At 44.5% G+C, this 27,740-nt stretch overlaps 1 protein-coding gene across 9 annotated transcripts in view; it reads right to left on the reverse strand.

The window, feature by feature from the left end:
- Nucleotides 1-2,650: 2,650 nt before the first annotated feature.
- AHI1 (Abelson helper integration site 1) overlaps nt 2,651-27,740 on the reverse strand; it is a 73,285-nt gene continuing 48,195 nt past the window's right edge. For 3 of the 9 annotated variants that reach the window (XM_078604308.1, XM_078604310.1, XM_078604309.1), the window contains exons 23-29: nt 21,967-22,093; nt 18,758-18,816; nt 15,173-15,241; nt 14,449-14,617; nt 12,275-12,384; nt 5,240-5,298; nt 2,651-3,596 (exon numbers count right to left, since the gene is read on the reverse strand). In XM_078604308.1, coding sequence (XP_078460434.1) covers nt 3,377-3,596; nt 5,240-5,298; nt 12,275-12,384; nt 14,449-14,617; nt 15,173-15,241; nt 18,758-18,816; nt 21,967-22,093 — 813 coding nt within the window. In that variant the 3' untranslated portion in view covers nt 2,651-3,376. Of the gene's footprint in view, nt 3,597-5,239; nt 5,299-7,902; nt 8,013-12,274; nt 12,385-14,448; nt 14,618-15,172; nt 15,242-17,795; nt 18,182-18,757; nt 18,817-21,966; nt 22,094-27,740 lie in introns of those variants that run through there. The other 6 variants (XM_078604311.1, XM_078604313.1, XR_013586601.1 and 3 more) reach the window with 6 other exon arrangements.

The raw sequence follows: 27,740 nt of genomic DNA on the forward strand, positions 1-27,740 counted from the left end.
GGAGTTTGCGTGTCTCTCTCCCCGTGGTCGCGTGGATTTTTCTCCAGGTCCTCCAGTTTTCCCCTTCACATTTAGAAACACGCGTTTTAGAGTATTTGGCTGATATAAATTTCCGCATGAGCCACTTCGTTGAGCTATCATTTATGGCCAGGTGGTTTTTGAAAAAGAACAATATAACTAAGTGGGCCTTACCTGGTAAAATAAAAAAAAAGTTTATGGTTTACTGCCCAGCACAGGACTGCTCTTACCACCACTACAGACCAAATGCTTCTATTTGCATTTCATTAAAGACATTATACACTACAGTAGTTGTTTCAATACAAATTGAACAGTTGACCACTGAAATAAAATTCCAAGCTGTAAAGAGGCTACATTTGGAAATTAGAGGTTTGTTCAGAAAACGGATTTGACAAAATCCCCACCCCTGAATTACCCTGATATTTTCAATGACACTGTATTTGGCACTGTATAATCATAGTTTAATAGTCGACACAAACAAGGTCTAACGCAGTGGAGTCTCAATACCACGTCTGAAGTGTGAGTGAGGAGTTGCATCTCATGTCAACACGTGGAGACTAACATAGAGAAACACGTGCATTAACATACATAACCGTGTTACATCATTAGACCTCCTTTGCCAATACCAAAATATAATAGGGTTTTGCCCCCCTTTTTTCCCACTGGATATTAGTAAAACTCAATAAAAATAGGGAAAACCCCTAAATTTTGGTACTGGCAAAGGAGGTCTATTGATGTAGATGCTTACCCCGCGCCCTCATTACTTTGATAGTGCGTTGTCTTTGAGCTGTACGCCTTTTGGCGTCCTCTGGTCCTAGCACCAATTGAGACAAGGCTCAAAAGAAAGCCGTCTCTGGTGTGGACCAATCAGTTTCAAGGGCAATGCATATATTATCAGCGTATGTTTTTTGTTTGCATTTTGACCACAAGTATTGTGGTGAATGCAGACATGATTCCTTGTAAAAAGGTTTCAGTTTTGTAAAAAAAAAGGGAAACCCCTATTATTATAACTGTGTTATTTAATTTCTGCTCCCAACTTCATTCAAATTGTGCTTGTCAGCATGTGTCCATTCGCAGAGCAGGGCATGCCCCCCTTGCCACACCATGCGCTCAAGATCAGCCCACAGGAGGTGCTTTCGGAACTACGACTGTGCCCCCTTTCAATTACTCTTTTTAAGGCACACTTGTGGACGTACCTTCCCACAAAATCCTGGATACAGAAAAAAACGGTCATCGCATGGTGGTCAAAACTATACGTATATGCACGTGTTTAAGTCTAAGCGCTGGATTTTAGTAAAACTAAAAAAACTAAAATGTTATATTTTAGGTTTCTTTTCTTTAAGTGACCAGGCTTTGAGCTAATCAACTCATGACACTCGAGATCCAGGTTTAATCATGGATCTCAGCAACAACAAGTGGGTTATTAATAATAACATAATTGACACAAGTTACTGAGCACAATACAATAAAATAAAATATAAAATGGCTTTGGAATCAGCTTCACTGCAAAAATTATTAATACTGATTTTAGAAAAAATTTAAATCAACAATCCAAAGCATAAATTAGTTCCCACGGTGTAACAATAAGCAAAGTGCTGTTATATCTTTTAAAAGTATCGCTCACATTATTGTTTTTTTTATATAAATAACATTTTGAGGCGTACTGTGAATTAAAATACAAAAGTGTATAAAAGATACAGACCCGATGTCGGCTATAAAAGAGTTCACACAGACGGTACATTAACTGTACGGCGTTAATTTTGCGCAAGTTTGCTGGTTATCATTATTCAGACTCAATCTCATACTTTAGGGGCCGTCCATAAATGACGTCACGCGATTTTGGACGATTTTTGACCCCCCGCCCCCCTCGTCACATGACGTCATAACAAGTCAGATCCCCCCCCTCAAATATGACGTCACAAAGCTCTGCCCCCCCCCTAAAAAACATGCTTCAAATCGCTTTAAACTATTGTCATTGTAGTGCGTATTTAATGTGGCACTGCACTCTGATGTTGTAGGAGAAAACATTTATTAAAAAGTCTATTTAATTAAGTAGAACGTGTTGTTTATTATTTATTTAAAGTTGCGCATTTTGATGTGACGTCACATTTCTCACCCCCCCCCCCGTCGTCACACATCGTCACAAATGTCTGACCCCCCCCCCCCCTAGGTGCGTGACGTCATTCATGGATGGCCCCTTACATAGGGTACTTAAAATGTAACAAAAAAGTGATATGAATTAGCTTGTGAGGACATTTAACAAACGGTGTCCAGGTTAAACGAGACAATACAAATCGTAACTAAGTTAACAGTCGATGGTCTCGTTGAAAATCCACTCGGCGCAAGCGTCTCCCTCACCCTTAACCTCCCAACTAACATCGGTCACCCACAAAGGGAGCTTCTCCACTCATCGCAGTAACAAAGTCAGTCACAGGCCAACACTCTCCACGCTCTACGAGCCAGCCCGCGCAAGTGCAAACTACAATTGAGCAAACTCCCATCCAACTGCGTCTCTGCTACTGGACTTGTCAGCCGTAGCCCACACCCGACGGTCACGGCGTGTTGTTTGAATATGCTTCACCAAAGGAACCTCATTTGCCAGTAAAAAAATATATATTTTTACTGGCAAATGAGGTTCCCATAGTGTAGATGCTTGCCCCGAGCTCTCATACTCTGATGGTGCATTGTCTTTGAGTTGTGCGCCTTTTGGCGTCATCTGGTCCAACCCATGTGAGACTAGGCTCTAAGGAAAGCTGTCTTGGGTGTGGACCAATCAACTTCAAGGACAGTGCACATTATCAGAGTTATGTCTTTGTTTGTATTATGACTGCAGGTATTGCGGTCTATGCAAACATGAGTCCTTGTAAAAAGGTGTCAGTTTTGTTGCCAGATAGAAGGGTAAAAAACCAATTATCATGCTTCACCAAGCTTGGTCAGCGCAGGTTGGTTCACGGAGGACCCCCAATGACCAGCACAAGACATCATTCGCCACTCACGTTAGCCAATGCAGGGGACCGAACTCGGATGACAACGTTCGTAGCGCAGTGCGCTAATCGCACTGTCACCCACTCTCCACCTCTGGGATATTAAATCTTGATTTAAGGCTTTCGTGACTGCAGGGATTCATATTCTTGGTTCTTATATTAATATTTGTATTCATATTATTTTATTATTTCCCTTCTACGTGACTTTACTCTGGGATATTATTCGCTGAAACTGTGAAATGGACTTGTCGCCCAACAGATGAATACATAATCAGAAAGTGTGCGTGCGAACGCGTGTGCGTTACGTCTACGCGTAGCGTATACAGACATAGCGTAGTTAGCGTGGGAGCAGGGCTACGAAATGACACGGCATTTTACTCGGGATCAAATGCGCTGTTGGTTTTGCCTCCTGTGTCCATGCTCTCCTTTGCGACTTTCTTCCTGCGCGGTTTCTTCACCGCTGCTTCGAGGTTGGTGTCCTCGGCCACCAGAGAGTGACCGGCTCTTGTGATCACCTCTGGACCTTTGGGGGGCACGGCCGGACAATGAGAATCCGACTTGTCCACTGTCTTCTTCCGTCTCAGCTTAGCTTTCCTGGAGTGGGGGAGGCGGGGGGGGTGGGAGTCATTGACAAATCATTCTTCATGGCTACTGCCAGTCAATACCGCCAGGCTCTCACAAGCTGTGCGCATCGACGTGATATGGGAATCCGCTATCACACGCACGCCAAAGAGACTGTGCGATTGGCTGGGTGACCAGTAATTGCAACAACAACAACAACGCAATGAATCAAGGCGGAAGTGATAAGCTGGGCAATAAAAAAAAACGACTGTTATGAACTGGCATACAAGTTTCACTTTGTGCTCAAAGTGGAAAGATTATAAAAAACTAAATTCACTTGTGCAAACAAACTACCTGTGCCAAACCTCAGCCAGTCTTCTAGTATTGTTGTGTAACACTGCTGAATGGAAGGGTATCGTATCCAATCGTATCCACATGTGCAGCAAATAGTGCAAAAGTGGTTGTTCAATTTAAAGAGCAGGGTTGGTTAGCAAGACACCACCTGTAACGAGTCTAAAACGAGCCACCTACCAATGGCACACACAATGGGCAGTGCACCCTAAGATATAATGCATCTCTTAACACAGCACAGGCACACACAACCCCTTCAAAAACACCTGTTGAACAACAACAAAATCCTCCTGAACTTAAAAACGTCGAATATTAACTGATGAAAACGTCCGCGGCTAAAGCTTTCGTTTCCACTCACATGACGCATAGGGGTTTCTAATCAATCCAGAGCCTTGCGAGGCTCCTCGAAAAAAAAGTTTGCCGCCACAAATAGCTGCTCCTTCAAAAAAACACAATCGCCGTCTTTGTCGGGTGCCGACGACCTCCGGGCCCGACACCTTGACCCCCAACCAAAGTGCGCTTTGTGCTCTGAGTGAGCCGCCGCCGTGAATGGGCCCCGCGATGGCCGAGCTTGTCAGCGTCACGGCCGATTATTGATCTCGACAGCGAGACCACTTTCACGGCGCAAATTATTCACCCGCTCGTGCATTCATTAACCCTGCGTAGTGCACACACGGACGCACGCACGCGCAGGGCCATCCCAACACGGTGGGCAGGAGAGTGGCTCTAGATTTGAAGCTTTCGTGACTGCAAGGATTCATACTCTTAGTTCTTTCGGTAAAGTCACGTAGGTAAAAAAATTAAATTAATAAAAACAAAACAATAAAATCACGACGTTTCGGAGGCAACACAAGTCTCCGTCATCAGGTGGGACCGTCACAGCCAGATTTGCTGCATCAAGAGAGGCAGGGATTCAAGATGCAAGCTCTTAAATACAACTTCTTGGTTCTTTTGGTAAAGTCACGTAGAAGGGAAGTAATAAAATAATAAAAATAAAACATAATAAAATAAAATAATTCTCACGACGTTTCGGCTACAACGCAAGCAGCCGTCTTCAGGTGAAGGCTGCTTGCGTTGTAGCCGAAACGTCGTGAGAATTATTTTATTTTATTATGTTTTATTTTTATTATTTTATTACTTCCCTTCTACGTGACTTTACCGAAAGAACCAAGAAGATGAATCCCTGCAGTCACGAAAGCTTTAAATCGAAATCTTAAATACAAGTTAAGGGGGGAGGAGAGGGGGGGAGGAGCTTATCAGAATGTGGTAGCCAATGAATGGAACGTATCGGGAGGAGTATGGAAGAGTGGCGTTCGACGACTCACGGTTTGTCCGCCTTGCCGGCTTCCGTCTCGGCCTCAGAGCGGCCGGCAACGTCGCCCGTCTGGAACGGCACGGGAGGCGGGCGATCGTAAAGTATTGTCCCACGCACGGCACGCGGAGCCAAATTAAGGAAAGCAAAGCAGTGGTGAAGCTCACGGACAAGCGGTTAGGTTATGAAGAGATTGCGGAACATAGACAGATTGGTATACGTATTCATATTTGGAGGTTTGTGGTGAGGATACCTTTATTTTGGGTTAAGGATACCTCTATTCCGTAACTCCCCTGATATTCTGGAGACAGGGTAGCGTGATTATGTATAACACACCGTGAAAACTAAAATCTAAATCGCTACTTCCAAAACAATGTTTGAACAATTTGTAATAAAAAAAATAAACATCCACTGTAGTAAAAATAATATATTAAACAAAACTGCAATACAGATAAAATATATTCTTTGGGTCTTTCAGTAAAGCCACGTAGATAGAAAAATAAAATAATTATTTAAAAAAAAATTTCCATCTACATGGCTTTACCGAAAGACCCAAAGAATATGAATTCCTGCAGTCACGAAAGCTTTAAGTCAAGAAAAAAATATAAAAGTTTCAAAACCCAGAGTAATGATTATTTTTGAGATAAAATCGAAGATATGCGGCTCATTGAATTGCTGAAAACCTTTCTGGCGTTGTCGAAGTAACTGAAGGTGACCAGTGGTCAATGTCTCTGGTCTAGTGGTTCAGGATGGGTTCTATCTAAACACATGTTATGGCCATGTTATGAGACATTGAGACGATACAGCTTTGCCCAAACCCTTTGGTTTTTTCGGTAAAGTCACGTAGAAGGGAAATAATAAATTAATAAAAATAAAACATAATATTTTATCATGTTTTATTGTTTTAATTTTATTATTTCCCTTCATAAACATATTTTATCATGTTTTATTTTATTCTTTTATTATTTCCTTTCCACGTAACTTTACCGAAAGAACCAAGAAGATGAATCCCTGCAGTCACGAAAGCTTTAAATCGAAAATTAAAACTAATAGTTTTATTTTTATTTTATTCATAAATAAAATAAAACAACTAAATTTTTTCTTTTTATTTTATTTTGTTATTTTGTTTTCACCTACGTGACTTTACCGAAAAAACCAAAGAGTATGGATCCTTGCAGTCACGAAAACTTCAAATCTAGAATTATGCCCAAACCCATAATCTTGAACTGCCACGTTCATAATCGAGAAATAGCAAATACAAAAGTGTTGCACTGCACGAAAGCGCAAGTGTCTTCATGCGCCCCCCCCCCCCACCATTTACTTCCATTGAGAATAATTAATAAAATAAAAATGCTGAAGTTAGAGAGGTTCTATTCACACGCTCAAGAAAATCGGGGGGGGGGGGGTGTGGTGTGTGTGAGAGGTCTTGGTTGAAGGTCTTTTGTGCGCCTCCCAATAACGTCACACACAATGGGACGTTATGGGGAAGCAACTCCCACTGCTGAGATTGTCATCGTTTTTTGTTTTCTCCTTCGCGCTCGTTCACCCCACAAGGCCCCGAAATAAACCTGCAAAGCACTCGAGTGTGTTTCATTCAATTTTCGATTTATAAACGTGGTCCTTGCCATATGTTTGACCTCGGGTAGGTTGCACGCAGAATTTGGTGGCTTAACCTCAGGTGTGCTTTAAAATAAACTGGGCATGAGTGAAGAATAATGAGTTTGTCATATTTGGATTTAAAGCTTTCGTGACTGCAGGGATTCATCTTCTTGGTTCTTTCGGTAAAGTCACGTAGAAGGGAAATAATAAAATAATACAAAATAATAATAATATAATAGGAAATTTGTTATTATTTCCCTTCTACGTGACTTTACCGAAAGAACCAAGAAGATGAGTTTATCATAATCCACGACAGAGGTTTTTTGGGTTAGATCGCGTAAATATAAATGTGTTGTTGAACCCGCCACCACCCGACACAGCCAATTAGTAAGGTTTGTCACGTAAACGAGACAATTCGTTACTAGTTCAGCACACTGGTGTGTTGGAGAGTAAACCCACAACACATTCATATTTACACGATCTAACACAAAAGAACCTCTATGATGGATACTATTGGTCGCGAAAGCCTGTTTATCACCATAAAAAAATATATATATCTATCTTCTTGGTTCTTTCGGTAAAGTCACGTAGAAGGGAAATAATAAAATAATAAAAATAAAACATCATTCAGACGCTGTCTTTCCGACAGACCTGTTCTTCACCTGAGGACGGCTGCTTGCGTTGTGGCCGAAACGTCGTGAGAATTATTTGATTATGTTGTATCATTATTTTATTATTTCCCTTCTACGTGACTTTACCGAAAGAACCAAGAAGATGAATCCCTGCAGTCACGAAAGCTTTAAATCGAAATATATATATCTAATAAAGTCACGTAGGTAAAAAAATAAATAATAATAATAATAAATAATAATAATAGAACAAATAATCGAAATAAATAAAAATCTATTATTTTTCTAAATAAAATATTTTATTTCAATTATTTTTTAGATAAATTGTTTTCTTATTTATTTGCTTTTTACCTACGTGACTTTAGCGAAAACACCTAAGAGTCGTTAATCCTCGCAGTAGCGAAAGCTTCAAATCTTGAATCTATCTACTGCTGGATGAGGGTACCACCAGGCTGTTGTCATCCCCTCATGGTGATGCACGTCCGCACGCAAGTTGGTCTCATCACTCCATCTCCACGGCGGACGCTCCCCACCGTCAAGCTCCCCACCTTCTTGGTTCTTTCGGTAAAGTCACGTAGAAGGGAAGTAATAAAATAATAAAAATAAAACATAATAAAATAATATAATAAAATAAAATAAAAAAATTACATGATATAATAAAATAATATTATATAATATTTATTTTAATTATTTTATTACTTCCCTTCTACGTGACTTTACCGAAAGAACCAAGAAGATGAATCCCTGCAGTCACGAAAGCTTTAAATCGAAATTTAAGCTCCCCACCTTCAATGCTCTCCGATGCGTTTGCCGGTCGCGCCCCTCCCACCAGTTGAGTTTAATTATTTAGAGAACCTGTTGCACGTGACTTTGTTGTTGTTGAAGTTGCTCATTTTATCTTGAGCCCCGAATTTGCAACCTCGTTTAATGACGTGCTTCGAACCTGTCCCGTGGTTAATTTGAATCGGTTGCTTATGACTATGGTGATAGAAAATCCTATACGGTTCATATTTTTTCGCTTTGCGTTCATGCCTTTATTTCTTCAATGCGTTTTTCATAAAACATCGTCGAATGCCGCAGTGAACAACTGGCCAAAGCACGTCTCCTTGTCTGGTTCCCCTGTTAATTAGGATGTGTTACTTGCTTTGTGCTATCTCAATAGAGCTGTATAAATGTTTACAGAGGTTTGTTTTTTTGTAAAATTAGATGACTGCATCAATTTTCACAAATGTCTTGCATCATAACCTATAAAGGTTAGGCAATAACGGCATTTGGTATTGATTAGTCTTCAAATGAATGTGACTGATAGTATATATGTGGTCATGGTAGAGAAAGCCACTAGGCCCGTGCGGAGTCATTAGCCGCTTATCGCATGCATTTCAATTGTTCACTAATTTCACTGGGAGCAGTATAACTAAACATTTATAGGCCCATCAAACACATGAGCAAGCTGCATTTAATAAATCATAACAGCAATAAATATTTTTTTTATTTAAAGCTTTCGTGACTGCAGGGATTCATATTCTTGGTTCTTTCGGTAAAGTCATAAATAATATTATTTTATTATTTACCTTCTACGTGACTTTACCGAAAGAACCAAGAATATAGCAATAAATTAAGGCTGTCTCGTGTGTGCCGTGTGCTGTACGCTCGATCGAGTTTAACAAAGGCTGAATGGCGAATGTATTCACATGCTCGACAGATTGTGCCGAGTCTGTAGTTCAATACCCATAACCTCCCAGCAATGACTGAGGAACAACCAAAGCACGCAACAAAAGCGATAAGTCCGCATTAAAGACCCTTGCCTTGGTCAATATCACGTGCAAGAGAAGGCCACTGCGCATCAATGCCATGCTCCAAATCTTTAAACAAATTACCATTTGCGATTAATTTTGTAGAAATAAAGTACAGCGTGGAAATCAAATTACCCCCCCCCCCCAAAAAAAAAATATATACAAATGGGATGTCCGTTTTGATTAAATGAATATCAGTGCACGTGCACAATGCCCGTAAGTGCGGTGAGTTTTGAGAAACACACCGTCGTTGAATTGTGGCGTGTCATTTCCAAGCGTGGAAAATGTGAGGTGTGCGAGTGCGTGGGTGTTGAACATCCTACAGGTGACAGTGTTCTCGGGAACTTTTGCGAACTATGTAACCATTTCTTTTCAGTATTAGTCAGGCTGCTTGCGAGCGAGGCTTGGTGAACAATGGGTTCGTGGCGAATAAAAAACACACATTAGTTGGCACAGGCTCACTCTCATTCACACATCAACAACCTACGCTTCAATTCACTTTACCGGTGGAATTACCCGGCCCGTGTGCGGTGACATAAATCGTTAAGGAGAGCGGCGTTTCCAACACCTCTCGCTGCCGGCAAAGGGTGCTTTGACCACAGGGCACTCTTTCTGTTTAACCGCAAAACGATTGCAGTGGGCAGAAACGGAGTTTCGTATTCGCTGCCTATTGCTGGCTATCATTATGAACGGCAGTGTGATATTGTAAAACGATGGCGATGATAAAGGAAATAATACTATAATGAGAACCAATGTTCACGCTTTGCAATGATGGTTATCGACATTTTAATACTACGAATAATATCTGTGCGGATAGCAAACCGGGCAGGGTGCGTGGCTTGCAAGTGGAGATTGCGAGGTCAACATCTGGGGACTGATAAAATGGGTACCACTTTTTGGGAGTCGCTAGTGGTCGTTTTATGGACATAACCTGTCCCCACCATAGGAATGTGGATTTTCCATCATGTAAATGGGATAACGAGTTCCTTCCTATGCTCGTACGAGTGGGACACCACTTTGCATTGACTTTCAGCATATCAACAATATTGCTGGCTATCATTATGTCAAGGCGCTCTTCCCCCTCCAACCCAGCTTAAATATACGGTCCAAGCCTGGTTGTGTTTCATTCAGACGCTGTCTTTCCGACAGACCTGTTCTTCACCTGAGGACGGCTGCTTGCGTTGTGGCCGAAACGTCGTGAGAATTATTTTATTTCGTTTTATTTTTATTATTTTATTATTTCCCTTCTACGTGACTTTACCAAAAGAACCAAGAAGATATCAACAATGGTTATAAACCAAAGGGGTGAAGTGTGGGTGCAGTCGTTTGTACGTTGTTGCATTGGTGAACATTTCCCTTCGGAACCATTTTTGGCAAAACTGGACTGAACAGCTCCATCACCAGTGATGGGGAAAACTGCCCACGCCATGGATTTTGCCCGTTGTATCAACAGGCGAATGTGTACTGGTTCACATTCCCACATGCACATCACACGGACAGAAAGCAGCGAATATAAGGCTCATTAGCAAGGCCTTACGATTTTAGCCCGGACGTCACAATAATTGTGAAATCTTGGCATTGGCGGCAGAAACACACTGGATTAGGCGTTTACTTTTTATTTTTTTAAATGTCGTGTGTCACTCTCTGAAAACACAAAGCCGCATTTGCGTTACGAATTGGTGCATTATCTTTGACACGGTGAGAACACTTGTCGGGATGGAAGCGCCGAACACTCATCGCTCTGCAGGGTCTCCTCTCCAAACACAACCGGTGTGCTGAAGTAGTAACGATTTGGCACATTCTGTTTACGTGACAAACCTCACTAATAGGCTGCGTCGGGGTGGTGGCGGCGGGCTTAGCGACGTATTTATAGTCACGCAATCTAGATCTAGAGTCTGTTTATTTTAATTTTATGAACGTAGCGCATCCAGTGGCTGCAAGGGGTTGTGTTAACCCATGACATACAACCCACAATGAATCGAAAATACTGCAGTTGGTTCTCGCACGCAAGATTCGGTGCGTGTATCGCGAGTATAGCAATTGATATTTAATCAATGCGTTGTCACATGCTGCTTCCCCTATCCTGACATGAGATTCCCGGCAACCTCCCCATTCACCTGTATTCAACAACCAGCGGTCGTCGGTTCCACGAATTATATCAAACTCGCTTTACTAGCCGGCTTCGCCCGAGACTTGGATTCTTGTCTTGGATTAATACGCGGCCTCCGCGGAGGGCGGGGATGCGTGACGTCAGCAGGCACACTGCGTGACGCTGCCGCATGCGGGTGACATCACATATGTGACGTCACCACTCACTTGCCTTGCAAAATATATCCATTATTGCGCCCCTCCCCCCAACTACAAAAGTAAATTTTTATACTTTTTGCATTGTGTAGTCTGGAAGCTACTCACATGCCAAATTCCAAGTTTGTTGCATGTCGGGAAGTATGCTAAACATTTCGAACAGACACACACATTCACAAATTTCCCTTTTATATAAATAGATCAAATTATATTTTTTCCCCGTTGGTTTGCAATATAAGGGCGCCACGGTAGCGAGATGTGAACTACCCCGCCTGGTATACAGGAGGTCGTGGGTTCGATCCCGACCCTGACGCCTGTATATGTGGAGTCTGCGTGTTTCTCTCCCTGTGTTGGTGTGGATTTTTCTCTGGGACCCCCGGTTTTTCACTCCACATTTAGACTCAACATGCGTTTAGAGTATTTGTCTGCTATAAATTTCCACACAATAAGCCACTTGATTGGATTATCATTTGCGGCCAGATCGCTTCAGAAAAAAGAGCTATTTAGTTCAGTGGGCCTTACCTGGTAAAATCAAAAGTATTGTAGTTTAGTGTAGCCACCCGACTACCACCACCCAACCCTGGACCCAGTGCCAGTGAGAGGTTATCTCGGTCAGTCAAACAATTTTAGAGCTTTGTGTTTTGTTAGGTTGAGAAGTTTTATATTGGTGCGAACTACATTTCGTCAATCTAACCCCCCAACCCCTCCAAAAAATATATAAACCTTTATTAGTGTTACCAAGTTGGCTTTGTGCGAGCTGCGGCTGGAGAGGTCGCGACCCGCGTCCGAGTTTCCCTGCCACGTGTCCAACTTCTCCTCGTCCTCGTAGGTCTCTAGGGAGAGACGCAACGGAACGTCGTGAAGGCGGGAAGCCACGTGGCAACGCACGCAGCCGGGCTGTGGGCTCAACAACAATATTCCTCCGCGCAAACAACAAAAAACGTGCCAAAAAAATTGGTTACATCTACACGCTATTCATTAAACTAAACAATTTTTATTTTACCGGGCAAGGCCCACTGAACTATGTAGCTCTTAAATTTCGATTTAAAGCTTTCGTGACTGCAGGGATTCATCTTCTTGGTTCTTTCGGTAAAGTCACGTAGAATGGAAATAATAAAATAATAAAAATCAAACACAATAAAATAATTCTCACGACGTTTCGGCCACAACGCAAGCAGCCGTCCTCAGGTGGAGAACAGGTCTGTCGAGAAGACAGAGTCTGAATGTAGCTCTTTATCAGAAGCGACCTGGCCACAAATTATAGCTCAACGAAGTGGCTTAGCACGTGGGAATTTATAGCAGCCAAATACTCTAAACGCGTGTTTCTAAATGTGGAGGGAAAAACCGGAGGACCCGGAGAAAAACCCACGCGACCAACGGGAAGAACATGCAAGCTCCAAATATACAGGCGTCAGAGTTGAGATCAAGAACCCACGACCCCCTGCATACAAGGCGAGGTAGTTAACATCTCGCTCCAGCGGTGGCTCCATTGAGCTACATCAACCTGCGGTCTATCTGTTGATGCAAGAGGGCCTTGCTGTGCACATCGCCATTCGATCCAATGGGGGTGTGTTCATTTCACCATACTTCACTATGCTGGTTGGTAAGGGCTGGTGAAGCAACCGTGTTTTATCTCGCCTCTCACCAAGCACCCAAAAGATGCAGGTGCCCCTATCCAGCAGAGCTCCTCTGGTATGCAAAGCACTCAAGCCTCTACACCACATCCCCGGCGGCACCAAATTGAAGAGAGTGATTTGAATATATAAATGCTCTGAAGGTAAGAGTAGTCGTGTATTACAATGACAGCTTTAACATTTATAAATTCGATATGAATTAAACAATGGCAGGGAACTGATATGCCGTAGTTGGCTGCATCAGAAGCTGCTGAAATCTTTCGCACTGATGAAGGGTTATGGGGCACGGATGCACACACACACACAGTAGGGTGCATGCAACACGGGACTAATGTCAATCAGCGCAAGGTTAAACAATCATAAGTCAGTTCTTCTTGGTTCTTTCGTTATAGTCACATAGAAGGGAAATAATAAAAATAAAACATAATAAAATAATAAAAATAAAATAATAAAAATAAAACATAATAAAATACAATTCTCTGTGAGAATTCTCTGTGAGAATTGTATTTAATTATGTTTTATTTTTATTATTTTATTATTTCCCTTCTACGTGACTTTACCAAAAGAACCAAGATGAATCCATGCAGTCACGAAAGCTTTAAATCGAAACATAAGTCAGTTATTTCTGCTTGGAAGAGCAGTGAGGCTAGAGACCTTGAACTAATGATGGAACAATCTAGATTTGAAGCTTTCGTGACTGCAGGAATCCATACTCTTTAGTTCTTTCGGTAAAGTCGCGAAGGTATAAAAATGTAATAAAATGAAAAATAATATATCACGACATTTCGATCGCAACACAAGCGGTCATCCTCAGGCAGAAGAAAATGTGTGGGAGTCGAGGAGGAGCCATACACTGGCTCGCCAGGAGAAGGCGGTACAGCAAAATGTGGACTCCAACTTGTTCCTTCTGCATGAAATCAGCACGGTTGGCTACGTACGGTGTGAAAGAAGCTCAACATACATACGTACAGAAAGTGTTGCCCCCTCGCATTCGTGGGTTTTCTCTGGGTGCTACCATTTCCTTCCACGTGGAAACGCTCATTAATTGGTTGAAAACACCTTAATACATAGAGGACCGCAGAGCTTGAGGGGGGAGAAAATTTGGTACCCGGCTGCTGCTTTTCCAGCTTCTCCGTGGTTCCTCGCGCCTCCGAGCCATTCGCTCGCTTTCTCTCTCTTCGGGAGCGAATACCACCACGGCGCGTCACCACAAGTCGAAACGACGATTGAGACCATGAATCCCCCCCCCCCCCCGTCGCTCACTCTGATCGGCGACGTAGCTCGCCGGGAAGTATCCCTGAGCGCCGGCGGGCCCGTCCGCTTGCCCGAACCACCAGTTCTCGTTGTCCTTGAAGAGCACGAGGACGCGCTCGCCGCGGCGCAGACTCAGCTCGTCGGAACGCCGTGCCGTGTAGTCGTACAGGGCCACCACCTGGCGGGGGAGCCAACGCGCGCCGTCGGTACACGCGGGGAAACGTCGCCGGCGGGTGCGCCAGAGGTCGCAAACGGGTTTTGATTCCTTACCCGTACCCGGCCGCACCAGGGTCGCAAACGGGACGGGTATCGGGTACCTGATTGCGACCTCTGGGATGAAGCCATGTTTGCAGGCACGGGTGGGTTGATTCTAGGAACTTGAATTGTGAGAAGAGACAAGACGTTGGGAAATGAGTGACAAACGGTTACTCACCAGTGACTCACGGCCTACCCGTACCCGGCCGCACCAGTCGCAAACGGCTACCCGTACCCGGCCGGGAACGGGTAGCCGGGTATCGGGTAGGGTACGGGTATCGGGTACCCGGTTGCGACCTCTGGGGTGTGCCGGGGCTTGCGGTTCGCGCACGGCGGTGAACTGCCCGTGGTTCTCTGCGGTGAGCAACGACGTCTTCAAAAAAATCATGGCGCTACTACGCCTCTCTAAATTCATTCCTCAGTAGTTGGCTGAGCGCAACTCCGAGTGGAAGCTGAAGTGTCTAGGCCGAGCCCTCACCGTCTCCTGCACCGCGGGGTCACCCTCCGCCTCCAGCCTCAGGCCGGCCGCCCCCGAGCCAGACTCGTTCTGCGTCACCGTAGCAAGGGAAGGGAGAGGCAAGTCAACGGACGTGACATGCGGGCACTCCATCATTGATCACGTGGGCACTTCATCAATAATCTCGGCCTCAAGAGGCAACCGCAACCCCATCAGGCAGCTCTATTCCTCATCACCTGCACATTAAGGAAGTGTTAGTTTGTGTGTAAAGTAGGCAGATGCATGTAGGTTACATTTGTTTGTATCCCCAGGTCTCCCTTGCAAGAGGCACATCACGCCTCAGTGGGCTGTCACCGGGTGTAAATGACGCTTTCGGAAGGAAGCATTGTGCGAATTGCTCAAGAAATTGACAATTTAGTGATATGGTCCAATACCAGGTGTTGTCTACACTGGGCCATAATGCATTGAAACTGTTGACGCAAAGTCCAGCATCAAAGTGATGCATGTGATAGCGTTAGGCATTGTACACATTAGGGTCAGTGGGCTGAAAAATCCAGATTCTATCCTGTCAATGACAGTAATAAAACCCTGAAACTATTCTTAATAAGCCTCTTGTTTTATCATACCGGCATATGATTTGGTTTTGGGTAGCTTGTATAATCTTCATCATCAACAGCCATGATCACTCAACTGCTGGATGAAGACATCAGTGCCACCACACATCGTCTTTTGATGCCATAACCCATCTGGAGAATTCTCACGGGCAAATCTCATCGTGCTATATCCGCAGTGGTGACCATCTATGGCTAGCACAGAGTAAATTCTACGTATGTAAATTAAGTGGTACAGGATAAACTGAGTAATCATTAACATGAAAATAATGTGGTTATCTGTATGTAAATTGACATTGCGCATAAGTAAATCGAGCGACACATCATGCATATCATATTACGCACAATGTTATAAAAATGTGAGAATGATAACTATTTTCATGAAGTTCTGATAACATTTTCGGTTTCAATTGTGGCGGACAAATGATAACATACACATAACTGTGTTCCTCTTTGTGCACGTGACCATTAAAACACGGTCCTTGGAAGACCGAACACTCGAACCAAAATAATATAAAGAAACCAAAAAAATTTAAAAAGCGGCGACGGGAATATAAATTCCGAATCAACAGGTCAAGCGGGTCAGGAAGAGTGAAAGCTGTGGTACAAGGACAGGCCTCCCAACTACAAAAAGCCAAAAAACCTGTATTATGGACAGAAAGCAGCACGCAGATGGGAACGGATGTGGCTGCTGGCACGCCTCTGTGATACTCTCTGCAAATAAAGCAGCAACCCTGCTTCTTGACCCAGGCACCGAGCGCCCGCCAGGCGCATCCTTGGGAAACTAAAAGGTCCTTGGCAGCAAGTCGACCTGACCACCCCAATCGAGGCGGGTCGCGCGCGCGTTACAACGAGGCGCTCTGCCGCTGCTCGACTGCCAGCTTCGCCTTTGCGCGAGTAGCACTTGCACGGGAACTCGCATCGTTCAAGCTGCGCTTCTGACAGAGTGTCGCGAGTGTATGTGTGTGTGTGTGCATTGCTGCAAAAAAAAATCGGCGACCCGTGTTCGATTCCCGCTCATGGCCTTCACCAGCGACGGGCTATAGGAACCGGTTCTGGGACATCCCTAGGTCGACTCAGCCTCAGATGAGTACCTGCTGCGGTGTGTAAACATCACCACTGGGGAGACAAAGGCGGTCAGGCGTGGTGCTGGACACTCACCCCTCGCATGCAGTGCCGGCCTTCGTAGGTGTTCCCTAACAGCAGTTGCTCCAAAAGTAAAAGGCTATACGGGGGATTCTCTGTCTTTTTCGTGTATGTGGAGAGCGGTAGTGTAGTGGGTTAACGCACTCCAAACCCAGCCACCTGAGTTTGATTCCCGCTCATAACCAATATCAGTGATGAATATGAATCGGTCCTGGGCCTCCCCTAGGTCACCTCAGCCTTAAATGAGTACCTTGTGGCGGTATGTAAACACCAGAATTTGGGGGCGACATAGGTAGCCTGTGTTACCCATTCACCATGTTGTGTGCCATGCCGGACTTAGTAGGTGCTCGCGAACAGCGCTTGCTCCAAAAAGTCTGTTACGGCTATACGCTTATACATGTCCGTGTAAAATTCTGTGTCCCATGCTGTAATTCCATGACCGAGGAGATTAGGACCAATCTTGATGCCACAATCATCGACGAGAAAAGAGTAATGAGTACTTATTATTAAAGTTCGACTATGTCCTCCAAATAAGTCATAACAATCTATATCTGCGTAGTGCAAGGTAAAGTGAATTGTTGATACACCTGTGACAAGACATTAACACAGGTAAACATATGGCTTTCTAGCTGGCTTTCTGAGAAAATAATTTTTTTAGCCTTCATATTATTGCCTTTTTTTCTCTCCCTGATATACAAAATGTGGCTATCGGTGTAATATTATGAATTCAATGCAGTTTCAGCCGCATTACACAAGAAGACATCACAACACCACTTCTGAGTCCCTTCAATAAGCCTCTCTGTGCACACCAGGGAACACAACCTGTTTGTCACATGCAAATCACATTTTGATTTAAAAACAAATTCTCACACCAAGAATAACCAAAATGATATGAAAACGCTTTATTTAATGTGTTGTTTGTACAGCCATCGGTAACTAAGATTTAAACATCAGAATCCAGGTTAAACGCGGGTGGCTGACAGACAGATTGAAACTCAAGTTCTCAGCGGTAGCGGCTCTGTGCTCTGACATGGCATTGTCAGAATTATAATCTTTATTTAGAGACTCGAGGAATCCGATGAGCTATGAAGCTCTTTTTCACAGTATTGGCAGGTCAGCATTAGCACCCACGAGTCACCTGGTCGTCTCGAGCAAATAGGGACTCCGCCTAACAACGTCAGCTTTCTGTCAGGCAACACGGCCTAGCGGTAGCAAGTTCGTCGCTTGTTTGCAGAGGTTCACGGTTCGAATCCAGCGGCTGCCCTGTTTAATCCTGCGGGGGTAATAACCGTATTAATACTTTGCGCCATCTGCTTCACTCACAGTGGATGCTAACGAGTGTGTGATGTCATTGGTAAGAACAGGCCATCCTGTGCCCATCATCGGGCTGACAAATTTTCCACAAATTTTAAAATTACCCGCAAATTACTCAATGGGAATTATACATCACCGCCCGTCGGCAGGCCAGGTGCTGAGTCACCGTGTGCTTTTACAGGGACAGCTGCCACTGGGAGTGCCCCTTCAAATGTTCGAGGTGAGATGCGATTTAAAATGCTCTAGGACACCCTGGCATGTAGGGCGCATTATCAAAAACAAATCATTGTAATTTTTTGTAGGTTTTACTGTAATTATTGGATGCTGTACTAAACCTCTTACCTGTACTGCAGTGACAAAACTACAATGAAGAGATACTAAATGTTTTATCTGTCAACTGATACCAGGAACAGTTTGTTTGAACTCACAAAATTCCAAAAGTTCACCGCCATATCTAAAAAAGTGACCCCTTCCACTCGTCTTAAAATGTCCGATGGCAATTTTTTTTAATTCTTAAATGACCGACGGAACGTACCAGGTGCAGCCGCAGGGACGGGGGCCGCCCCACGCGCCCCACTGGGCTGAAGAGGCCACCTGGCAGACACAGCACCAACATCGTGTACCCTCAGAACATGGGCCTGCTTGTCACAATTGGGTTCCTGATCACAGTCGAGTTCACTCTCCCAGTGCTAACTGACGGTCACAGCAGGATATGCCCAGGTGTAGGCAAAGGTGTTTTAAGGATATATTTTGAGGGATGGGTGCGAACAGGTGTTGCACATTTAACCAGTGCTTAAATAGTGAAAACCGACCGTTACCGCCGACCACATAAGTGGTACGGGAAGAGGGCCGAGAGTGACGCTGCATGTCGCTGTCGTCGCTGTCGTCCCTCTCGGCTGTCGTTCCTGGCTCAAGCACCCTCTCCATCCCATCTACTACCATGCCCCTTATCCCCCCGTGCCAAGCTCGTAACACCACACTGCATACGAGGGTTCTTGGGAGCCACAGCTGAGGAAGGAGAGTGGAGGTGGGTTCAAGTTGTCTACCTCAGCACTTTTCGATTTAAAGCTTTCGTGACTGCAGGGATTCATCTTCTTGGTTCTTTCGGTAAAGTCACGTAGAATGGAAATAATAAAATAATAAAAATAAAACATAATAAAATACAATTCTCACGACGTTTCGGCCACAACGCAAGCAGCCCTCCTCAGGTGAAGAACAGGTCTGTCTTCCCGAAACGTCGTGGGAATTACTTTATGTTTTATTTTTATTATTTTATTATTTCCATTCTACGTGACTTTACCGAAAGAACCAAGAAGATACCTCAGCACTGTTTTTTAGGTGATGCCATCACCATAACAGACTGTTCCGTATAAAGGGATGAATGCACATTAGGCACTTACTTGGCAGCGGGATTTTTTTTAATGAGTAAACTAGACAATGCTTTGTTCTGGAAGCTCTTTAAAGGGGGACTGGCTATTCAGTGGGAACAGTGGCCAAGTTGAAAAGGATTGTGCGAGCATATGTATTAACTTTTTGTGTATATACACAGTTACAGCACACACACACACAAACTGCTACTGGCAAGGAGGTGTGACTCATGCATGACTCTTTAAAAAAAAAACATTTACAACTCTTTTGGTGAATGTCTCCCCATGATGTGGCAGTCACGTGGGTTCTTTGACCATACTTTACCCCACACTGATCAGTGCGGGTACCAGTTCGGATATTGCTGGCTACCAATGTTAGCCATGGCCGGCAATCAAATTCCGGTCACCAGATTTACCGTGCGGTTTGCTAACCACTGAACCACCACTCGTCGTCACCACAAGCTGCCCAAAATGGTACGTAGGAAGGATTGCGGCTTGCGACGTCAAGAAATATGCATGAACTCGCAGATTAAAAACAAGGAATTGTTTCAATACTCAATTATCCACAAGTAGTAGCGCCGCGGTGGCGAGATGTTAACTCCCTCGTCTGGAATTCAGGAGCTCGTGTGTTCAATACCGACCCTGACACCTGCTGTATATCTGGAGTTTTCACGTTTTCCCTGTAGTTGTGAATTTTTCTCCGGGTCCTCCGGTTTTTCCCTCCACATTTAGAAACAAGCGTTTAGAGTATTTGGCTGCTATAAATTTGAACACGATAAGCCACTTTGTTGAGCTATCAATTGTGGCCAGGTCACTTCTTCTGAAAAATAGCTTCATAGCTTAGTGGGCCTTACCTGGTAAGAAAGTGTCTTTTTCAAGTGCCTTGGGATATAAAACATATATTTGGTGTTGAATAAGCCAATGTTATCAGTAGGATGTGACGCAGAGACAACTGCCAATTATACCGGCATATTATAATAATAATAATAATTGAGACATATAATAGAAGAGTTTCCACTTCGCGGTATTCCTGGTAAACTAAAAATAGTAGTTTAATAATAGCCAGCGCTTGCCTGTAAGCCGATGCTTTAGTGGCAAGAGTTCATGGATCACGTAAATCATCCAAAAATGTTTCTAGATTTGAAGCTTTCGTGACTGCAAGGATTCATATTCTTAGGTTTTTTCGGTAAAGTCACGTAAGTAAAACATTAAAATTAATAAAAGTAAAATAAAATAAAAAACCACGACGTTTCGGAGGCAACACAAGCTTCCGTCTTCAGGTGGAACCGTCACAGCCACGACAGCTGTATCAAGTAAATGAGAGATTGCAGGAGCTACCACTCCGTTTATATAATGGTTGGAGAGGGGGGGGGGGAAGGGCAACCCATTATATAAACGGAGTGGTAGCTCCTGCAATCGCTCATTTACTTGATACAGCTGTCGTGGCTGTGACGGTTCCACCTGAAGACGGAAGCTTGTGTTGCCTCCGAAACGTCGTGATTTTTATTTTATTTTACTTTTATTAATTTTAATGTTTTACCTACGTGACTTTACCGAAAAAACCTAAGAATATGCATCCTAAACTTGCAAGGCTGCAGGGTGGTTCAAACGTGAACCAATCTGGACGAACCTTTGAGAATTAGCCTCTCACAATGTGATTTACATGTACGGGTTTCTCTGGGTCCTCCTGTTTCTTCGCACGTGCAAAATACTCCCTAAAAAAAATTGACCAAACATAATTTGAACTAATTGGAAGGCAACAAATAACACATTTCAATCACAGCCTATAATCATCTCTCTGTGGTCAATCAAATAAGTACGACTGTGCCAAAAACGAGAGTGATCATGTTATGGAGGGGGGGGGGGGGGTACTACCCTACACCATGAGAATGAGGAAACGTGGAATTTCCAGACGATGGAGATGAGCACAAAGACAAGTTTGACCTTTCACCTTAGAATCTGAGCATCAGGTGACACATCCAAAGCCGGTGCCACGTTCCGCTTTTTTAAATCCTTTATATTAAGTTCACTTGCTTGCTTGCTTGCGTGCTTACGACCGTGCAAATCTTTCGGTCGTTTTTTAACCCACTTCCCGTGATCCAATCGAGCTGACATTTTCCACAGACTCGTTGTGCGTGACAATTAATTTTCGTGAACAAAAATATGCTAAATTTTACACTTTTTAGGAAATTTTGTTTTATATTTAATTACCAATTGCTTAATGCTGCCAGGCAATCATCTGACCCATAGGTGGCAGCCATCTCAAGCCAGAGGACGAGAGGACACTAGCCGCCACGCATATAAAGGATTTATAGTGAAAAACTTTGTTTTTACGGGTTAATTTTTTATTCCCCCCTCCCCCCCACTGCCACCGAACCTGGCTGGTGCGCGGGGTTGGGCATCATGCGGGAGGCGAGCGACGCAGATGCCGGCGTCCACGAGTGTGGGGACAGCAGCGATGGCGCGAGCGACGCCGCGTGGCCCCGCTGTCCCTGGCCACCGCCCTGCGTGCGGTCACAAACACGCGGCGGTGCCTGCTTCAGAAGGTGCCGGGCAAGGCTCGTGGCGCGCGCGTGGTCAGCTATCGCTCGGGCCGCTCCCCGCGTACGCGTTTGGCTGCAAGTGGTATTCGTGTTTGTATGCGCTGTGTTAGCGGTGGCCCAGATTGTGTTGGGAGGTGTATGTGCGTGAGCGTTTTTGCGTGTACGTGTGTATGTGGGGAGCGGTAGTGAAGCGGTTAGCGCGCTGCGCTGCTACGAACCCGGCAACCTGAGTTAGCGATTCCCGCTCACGGCCAATACCAGTGACGATTATCTGAACCGGTCCTGGGCCTACCCCCAGCTCGACTCAGCCTCAAATTAGTAACTAGTGCGGCGTGTAAAACATTGCCAATAGGGAGACAAAGGCGGCTGGGCGTGGTGTTGGCCACCTACCCCCTCGTGTGCCGTGCCGGCCTTCATAGGTGTTCACTAACAGCACTTGCCCCATGAGTCTGTTAAGGCTATACGGGGGGTTTTGTATTTGTCTTAATGCAGCTTGTAATTGTGTTTGGGCTTGTGTAGGCATGTGACAACGGGGAGAGATTTGTGATGAAATAAATGTGCTAAATGAAAACGGTGCCAATTAACTCGCAACCATTTTACAACATTTTCATAACGTCAGTGTCAGCCCTTCCTGGGCATGACACTAAACTGTATCCGGCAAAGGTGTCACGTTAGTAACACTAGAGGAAGGCAATGGCAAACCACCGCTGCCTTCAGAACCCAAGTGTGGAGTCAGCGTCTGCGGTGTAAAGAGAGGGAAGCAGAATGGGATGGAGGGACCTTGAGCCGTGGACCTGCTCTTGGGCAGAAAACCTATGAAGAACTTTGCATTACAGGCAATTCCCACAACATTCCATACACTTAAAATCAATGTAACGTTGATAATTGTTTTTTTACCCTTCTATCTGGCAACAAAACTGACACCTTTTTTTACAAGGAGTCATGTTTGCATAGACCACAATACCTGCAGTCATAATTGCATTATCATATTTTTTACTGGCAAATGAGGTACCAATGGTGTCAATGTAACGTTGCTTCCTTTTTAAATAAATATAATGGATAAATTAAATGTAATCATATGTATGCATGTTGAACTTGATTCTCACCGTACGTAGCCAATCGTGCTGGGCAGCCAAGACATAAATACGACCATAATGCTAGAGAGCAGCGAAAATTATAAGCCCACTGACTCGCGTTGCTGCATTCATGTTTGCCAAGTCACCAACAGCCCCTTTGCACATTCAGCAAAAATTCCACTTCTTTTTCAGAGAAACCTCGTCGTGATATAGATCCTTATCGCAAACATCCCACACGTGCACTCGCAAAATTGTATCACCGCACACAGGCAGGTGCAGACTGGCACAGCGCATGGTAGGGTATGTGCTCTTTAGTAATGAGTGGTGGAGCTCTGGCCACAAATGAGGTGTGGTATTGCTGCAATGTCACTCCGCGTACAAATCGTAACCAGCAGCCCACGGCTTTTTAACGTGGAGAGTTTAATTTGTACGAGCTTAAATATGAATTATGATCGTACGACGCAGTGCAAATGTTCCTCCGACCGAATCGCCCCGAATATGCCCAACCTCGTTGGATCTCGGTAGCTCATCAGAGTTGAACTTGGTGAAGAGAGACTAAGAAGTTTACCAAGTGCTGTAGGCATTGGGGCTGTTGGCATTCCCTGGATGGCTTCAATAGATTGGGTGGTCTATCTATGGATTGATTTCTCTCCGGATTGGGGCACCGAATTCCATATCCTCATGGTTGGCTACGTACGGTGCGAAAGAAGTTCAACATCAGAATCATGAGAATATTTATTTATACTGGAGGAATCCGATGAGCTGTAAAGCTCTTTTTCACAGATGTCCATTATGCCGTGGGGGTTTTCTCCAGGTATGCTGGTTTCTTCACACACACACCAAATATGTATTTTACAGGAAATTGCCAACAACTCCAACTTTGAGATTTTAGACTCAGAAAGACTTTCCTCAGTTAATAGAGGGCAAATATATATGAGGGTGGTCAAAAGGCTTAGAGAATGAGAAATTTAAAGTGCACAGTGGTAAAGAATAGTACTTTATTTTATTATGTTTTATATTTGTATTATTTTATTATTTCCATTCTACGTGACTTTACCGAAAGAACCAAGAAGATGAATCCCTGCAGTCACGAAAGCTTTAAAATCGAAATTTACTTTATAGTACTTCATCAAGTCTATCTCAACATCCCTTATGTTCTATTGCTTGGTTAGAGCGATGGAAAAGAAATGTTGTATTAATTGGAACTCAGTCTTTGATTTTGGCCATCCCTCATGTAGACTATTTACACACGCAATGTGCCTGAAACAGTGTTTCAGAACAGTCAGAGGTTAACCGCAAACATTTATCATCCACGTTACTAAATGGTGTACCAGCAAAGTCTTAAGTGAAAATATTCGGTGCCTCGAAGCAACATCTGCACTGCTGCATTTCTTGCACGTTCTCACCACAATCGTGACTCACCGTGGGGAATAATATAGTCCACACCGCTGCTGGGCAGCCAAGTCATGGCTTAAACACTGGGTATCGATACGAACACTTTGGAGTTTTTGAATTTTGAGCAGGGCAAGAACGCTTTTTTGCAAGTAATTACAGTTACGCGACACCTGCCTGACTAAGTGTTCAAATGCTTTCCCGAAAGACGGATACCTTGTAAAAATGAATCATTGCCGCAGCGCTGTACAATCAGCACAAAAAAACCATTACGGTGCCTTATCGCAGTCTTCAGAATGGTGCGTGAGAATATTTTTTTTATCATGGGCAAGGGGATAACACTAATGAAGTGAAGTGCCAAGCAATGTTCTTACCGCCTGTGTTAAGCTGCAGGTATCATTAGGAGACTATGTCGAGTATTGCTGCATGTAAATACTTGACCCACACATTTTTTTCCGCCTGAGGATGACCGCTTGTGTTGCGATCGAAACGTCGTGATATTTCATTTTTTATTTCATTAAATTTTTCTACCTTCGTGACTTGACCGAAAGAACCAAAGAGGATGGATTCCTACAGTCACGAAAGCTTCAAATCAAGATTATGACAAATCACTTTCGCAGTATCTACAACATGATTGCTTTGACGTTCATGATGAGTGATTGAACGACAATGATTGGTGTAGGCGGGCGTCTGTCATCAAATATGACTGGGATCGATTGCGATTTGCATGGTTATTATGACTTTAGTCTGCCCACGGGGGTAGTGTATTTGGTCTTCCTTATGGAATGAGAAATGTCCCATTCAAGAATGTGCATGTGTGTGTATATATAGTATATGTGCAAGGATTAAACTGTCCTCTGGCTAAGTTAATACGTTTAATCTTTTAATTAACTTTAAGTTCAAAGAGATCGCATGGCTCTCTTCTTTGGAGCACAATATTGGCTTGGTCAGGCGATATGCCAAAGGTGGTGTCAGAACAAACGTGGGGACACGACGATCAGCACTCCCAAGCCCAGGGCACCCACCCACGTACGTGCACCCACCCACATATACACAAAGACAAACCTACACACACCCACCTACACTCACCCACCAGCCTATACATATACCCACACCCACGACACTCACCCACCAGCCTATACAGACACACACCAATCTACACACACACACATCCACATTCACGCACCCACGCTCACCCACATGCCTATACATGCACACACACACACACCTACAATCACCCACAAGCCTATACAAAGACAAAAGACACACACATCCACCTACACACAACAAAAACAACTGACATTCGCCACTAAGTGGCTAAGTGGCCGTGACATCACCGTGGCGCTTGTGCCAGGCTAGGTGCATTTTGAGGCCACGTAAAGTGTCAATGGCTCGCTGACAGGAGGGCACGAGACAGACCCAGCAGGTGCCATGGGTTAACTGAGATGACTGGCAGATGCCCCACCTGTGCTCCACACTGTGCCAAATTGTTGTGTTTAGCCGCCCAGCGCTCCACTTTGTTGTGAGCTTCACTCCTCTGCCCTTCGCTGTTGTTGGAGGGCGACTGCATCCAACTGCCTAGTAGCGTCCTGCAAGAGCCTCCTCCATAGAGGCTGATCTTGACACCGCTGGTACAGCATCAGTCCATCTCTTGCTGTGCCACACCCGTTTAGCCCCCTCTATCTGGCCAAGCTGTTTGGGCATGCGGTGGCTAGGCATGTGGACTACATAAGCCAGCCAACGCAGCCTCGCCTGCCAGAGGAGCTCACCAATGAGAATGTGTCCAGATCGTTCCAGGATTTGTGAGCTCCTCACATAATCCAGCCTGGTTAAACTCAGCATGGATCATAGGCAGGCCAGCCTGAATGTTTCAAACCAGCACAGATGTTCCTTCAGAGCGGTCCACGTTGTACAACTATATAAAAGGGAGGGCATAACTGTGGCTGAGAAGACCTGGAGCTTCATATGGCATGACAGATCAGGTAGCTTCCACACAGTGTTACACAGCTGATGAAAAAATGTCACTCGACTGATTCAGTGAATACTCCACTGCCAAACCAAAGCTGGTTATAAGCACACTATCCAGGTATGGAAACTTCTCCACTGTCTCAACAACTGCCCCATCACCTATGGGGAGCTAAGGGATGGAGTGTTTGGTGACAGTCAACCACCTATACACGCATCCACTTATGCACACGCAACTACACTCACCCACCCATACATACACACACATGCACCAACATGCACCCGACTACATTTACCCACCGATACATACAGACACATTCACATACAGGCATCCATATACACTCAAAACAAAGACCCCCCCCCCCCCCCCCCATAGCCTTAACAGAACGTTGGGACAAGTGCTGTTAGAGAGAGGCACCTATGAAGGCCAGCACGGCACACAAAGGGGTGGGTGGCCAGCGCCACATCCACCGACACACACAGACACCGATCTACACACACGCAACTAAATTAACCCACCCTCCTATTTATACAAACAGTCTCACACCCACAGATTTATATAGGCTTAGGGTTATAGACGACTTGGGGCAAGTGTTGTGGGTGAACACCGAGACCAGAACGGTGCATGGGTGGTGGGGGGGGGTACGTGACCAGCATCATGCCCGACTACCTTTGTCTTCCCCGTGATGATGTTTACACACTGCATCAGGTACTTGTTGAAGGCCGAGTCAACTTAGAGAAGGCCCAGACATGGGTTCAAATATCACTGTTAGCCATGACCTATACACACAAAAACATTGACTTACCAACCCACCTGCTTACATACAACCACACACCCTTATACAACTCACACACCTATACACACCAACCCACCTGCACACATTCACCCACCTATACACACAATCACAAATATCTACACAGTCCCCAACCACCTGTATACACACACCCCCCACACACCTACCCATCCGTGCACCTACCCACCCACCTAGACACACACACGCATACACCCAACGACTGACTCGCACATACACAAACCAATCTGAACCTGAAAAAAGCCTTCATCCTATTTCAAGTAAATATCGTGGATAATTACAGTGTGGCTACGTCTACTACAGCTCATGTTTAAAAATGTGTCCATGTATACGTTTCACTGCTCTGGAATTACAATTACTGGC

This window comes from Lampetra planeri, chromosome 22, assembly GCF_965212315.1.
Source record: "Lampetra planeri chromosome 22, kcLamPlan1.2.h2, whole genome shotgun sequence".
In the NCBI taxonomy this organism is placed as follows: Eukaryota; Metazoa; Chordata; class Hyperoartia; order Petromyzontiformes; family Petromyzontidae; genus Lampetra; species Lampetra planeri.